A 3,384-nucleotide genomic window follows, 5' to 3' on the forward strand; every position below is an offset into this window, starting at 1 on the left:
CTTATCAAACTGGCTACGGCGCCCGTGGCTTTGCGGTAGGACAGTCGTCCACATACCCACTGTGCAGTACCTTGATGCCTCCGACGACACATATCACCCCTTTACATGCCAGGCACGACCCGCTCGTCATTCCCTTCACCGTTCACTGTAAATTTAGTATGAATGACTACATAAACACAACCGAGTCTTTAAGCGTACAGTACCCTTGGCATCTCAGCCACAGCTGGGAGGCCGTAGCTGCTATCGTGGAGAGTTCCGCAAACAACCAGTGGTGAATCAGACGCATGTTTCTTGACGATTGTTAGGAACGAAAGAGGTTGTTGCAGAAGTGTGCAAGTTATGAACTGGTGTAGAACTACCGAAATTTGAATATTTGTACGTAATATTGAGCTCTGTGTACATTGGCCCCTTTCAGCAAAAATATAACCTGGAACCTGAAAAAAAGTTCCAAGCTTTGTTTTTTCTATGCGTTCAGCAAATCTTCCCCTGGAGGTGCTGCGTGCTCTCCACAATCATTCTGGCTATATATTCTAAGAGGTCGCGGCCCATGAACGTCGGACTGCTGCTAATGCTTCTCTTGGAGGGGATTCCTCCTCCAGCTGGCATGGGCGGACAAGCAAGACACCTCATCCAGCAAGCGTACCAAGCAGAACTCGATGTGATAGCCGAAGTAGCAGCTCCAAAGGATCGGGAGATTCTCGCGAAGCAGCGCAGCTCACACTGGGCTAAGATGTTGTTCTCTTCGCGCATCTACTTCGATGGATCGATGAGTAACCTATTTCGCATGGATAGCTCTACAATTGGCGCTTTGATACGGACTGTGACCCCCCATCTCACAACAGGAAGAATGGCACCAGATGCTGTGTTGCCTCCAGTGAGAGTAGCTGTCTTCTTGTATCTATGTGCTCAGGGCACATCGCTGGAAGCCACAGCAGATCGTATCGATGAAGAAGAAGTAAAGAGTATATTGCAGGAGTACGAAAGAAAATTCCCACAGCCTCAAACGGAGCTCGAGCCAGCTATGACTAACAACCTACGAGAAAAACTAAAGCAGTGGTGGGCATTTCGTCGCTCGTAACGTGGCAAAATGCGTTAGAGCTTGTCCAAGAAAGCTCGCAATAGCGTCATGTGCTCATCATGTTGCTGGCGGCGCTGGCTTAGCTCTTCTGCGTGCAATAGACGTGCTCCGCAGAGCCCAGGGGCTCTGCCTCGGGCTCTCCGCTATCCATGCGCAGGCTGAAGGGGGGGAGTGAAAATGAGTGCCACGGAGAATCTATCCAGTCTCACAAGTTCCACGTTTCAGGGACCTCTTCCGCTCCCTAAAACTTTGGCACTGAACCGAGGTTTACTTGGAACTTTTAGTGACTTTTTTTGCGGTTGGAGGAGAAAAAAGTGGTATGCTGAAAGTGTTTTCCCTCGAACCTAGAAAAAAACTTCCAGGTTAGAGGTTCCAACGTTTTGCTGAAAGGGGCCAATGGCCCCTTTCAGCCTCTACCCTAAACAAATTACTCGAAAAGGTGGAGGTTAGTTTGATGCTAACAATACATCACTAATACTGAAAAATAATACCAACTACTATAGCATGACCAGTAGTGCTGTAAATAACTAGCCGAGCGCCGCCGCTACTCGGCGGGTAAGAATGAATGTCGTTCCTTGTGTTTTGCCTCGATTCCGCTCGCCACGGGCTCGCTTCACTACTCGCATGGTAGGCTGGCAGATTGTGGCTGTGGCGGGCCCATAGGCCCACAGGGTTGCAGAAGGTGCTGCCTCGCTGCATTCGACAGCTTTTAGGCCAATCAAGACCACCTTCGCTGCGCTCGGCAGCCAGTAGGCATTTTAGAATAATTTTGTCCAATGTTTTTTCCGGAAAAGCGTGACAGGCACGACAAGTGCGCAGCTTGTTGTAGGTTTTGGGTTGCTACACAAAATTAGTAGCTAAAACTTAAGATTTAAGTAAATTCACTGATACTTAAGTTGTTTATTTTAGCCAATAAAAAAGTGGACACGGCGGAATTCGAACCCGCGTCCAGTATTCTCGTAACTGCCACATCCAGCAGCTAACCGGAATAGTTTGTTGAGCATCCGAGGTGACGGTCCCGGCCTACTTCAACGACTCGCAGCGTCAGGCGACTATATATGCTGGAGCTATTGCTGGTTTGAACGTGCTGCGTATCATTAATGAGCCGACGGCTGCTGCGATCGCCTATGGGCTCGACAAGAAAGGAGGCGAGCACAACGTGCTGATCTTCGATCTCGGAGGCGGCACGTTCGACGTCTCACTGCTAACTATTGAAGACGGGATCTTCGAGGTCAAGGCGACGGCGGGTGACACGCACTTGGGCGGTGAAGACTTCGACAACCGTCTGGTCGAGTTCTTCGTGACCGAGTTCAAGCGTAAGCACCGCAAGGATATGACGTCGAACCAGCGAGCTCTACGTCGTCTTCGTACGGCGTGCGAACGCGCCAAGCGGACGTTGTCCACTTCGGCGCAGGCGTACATCGAGATCGACTCGCTGTTTGACGGCGTGGACTTCAACTCGACCATCACGCGTGCGCGGTTCGAAGACTTGTGCAGCGATTATTTCCGCAAGACCATGGATCCTGTTGCGCAGGTTTTACGAGACTCTAAACTGTCCAAGAACCAGGTGAACGAGATCGTATTGGTCGGAAGCTCGACGCGTTCGAAGGTGCAGCAGTTGCTGAAGGATTTCTTCAACGGGAAGGAGCTGTTCAAGTCCATCAACCCGGACGAAGCCGTCGCGTACGGCGCCACCGTGCAGGCTGCGATTCTGAGTGGCAACGAGTCGTCTTCAAAGCTGCAGGACCTGTTGCTACTGGACGTCGCGCCGTTGTCGCTGGGCCTGGAGACAGCCGGTGGCGTCATGACTAAGCTCATTCCACGCAACAATAGCACTCTCAGCCTCACTGGAAAGTATCGTTCCTTGTCCACTACACCGAAGATTCTTTGTGATGGCCATGTCCACCTTCGCAAACGGCTTGTATCTGCGCTGCCTGCTTTTTCCACTTCGATATCTGTTTTTGCTTGCGCTTTCTGTCTGAGCTAGATAAGGGCGGAAAGAAGTGAGCTATTGCTTCACTCACAGTATGCTTAGATTCCAGATATTGTAGTATGGTACGCTTGTGAGCATAGTCTACAGCAATACGAGTAAACCTCTTTGGCCTTCTGCCTGTTCCAGATGAGCGTGGCCTCCCCATGGTGTGTTCGGCATCTGACAAAGTCAAATGTGTGGCAGGAACATTAACTGGTTGTGAGAGTATTTTTAGCTGCGGACATAATTCTTAAATGAAGAAATGTGATTGGCTAAGAAAAAAATTCGCTCAGGACAAAACTTCGCTTAGGACAGGGGGAAGGCGGTATCATAC

General features: G+C 50.2%; 1 protein-coding gene across 1 annotated transcript; it reads left to right on the plus strand.

Moving 5' to 3' along the window:
• Window positions 1–547: 547 nt before the first annotated feature.
• Window positions 548–3,065, plus strand: PITG_15370 (hsp70-like protein; the record flags this gene model as incomplete). Its single annotated transcript, XM_002898286.1, has 3 exons — window positions 548–962; window positions 1,610–1,633; window positions 2,080–3,065. The coding sequence occupies 3 exons, from the start codon at window positions 548–550 to the stop codon at window positions 3,063–3,065; spliced, it is 1,425 nt and encodes a 474-aa protein (XP_002898332.1).
• Window positions 3,066–3,384: the final 319 nt, after the last annotated feature.

The sequence above is a fragment of the Phytophthora infestans genome, genomic scaffold (assembly GCF_000142945.1).
Source record: "Phytophthora infestans T30-4 supercont1.37 genomic scaffold, whole genome shotgun sequence".
Lineage (NCBI taxonomy): Eukaryota > Oomycota > Peronosporomycetes > Peronosporales > Peronosporaceae > Phytophthora > Phytophthora infestans.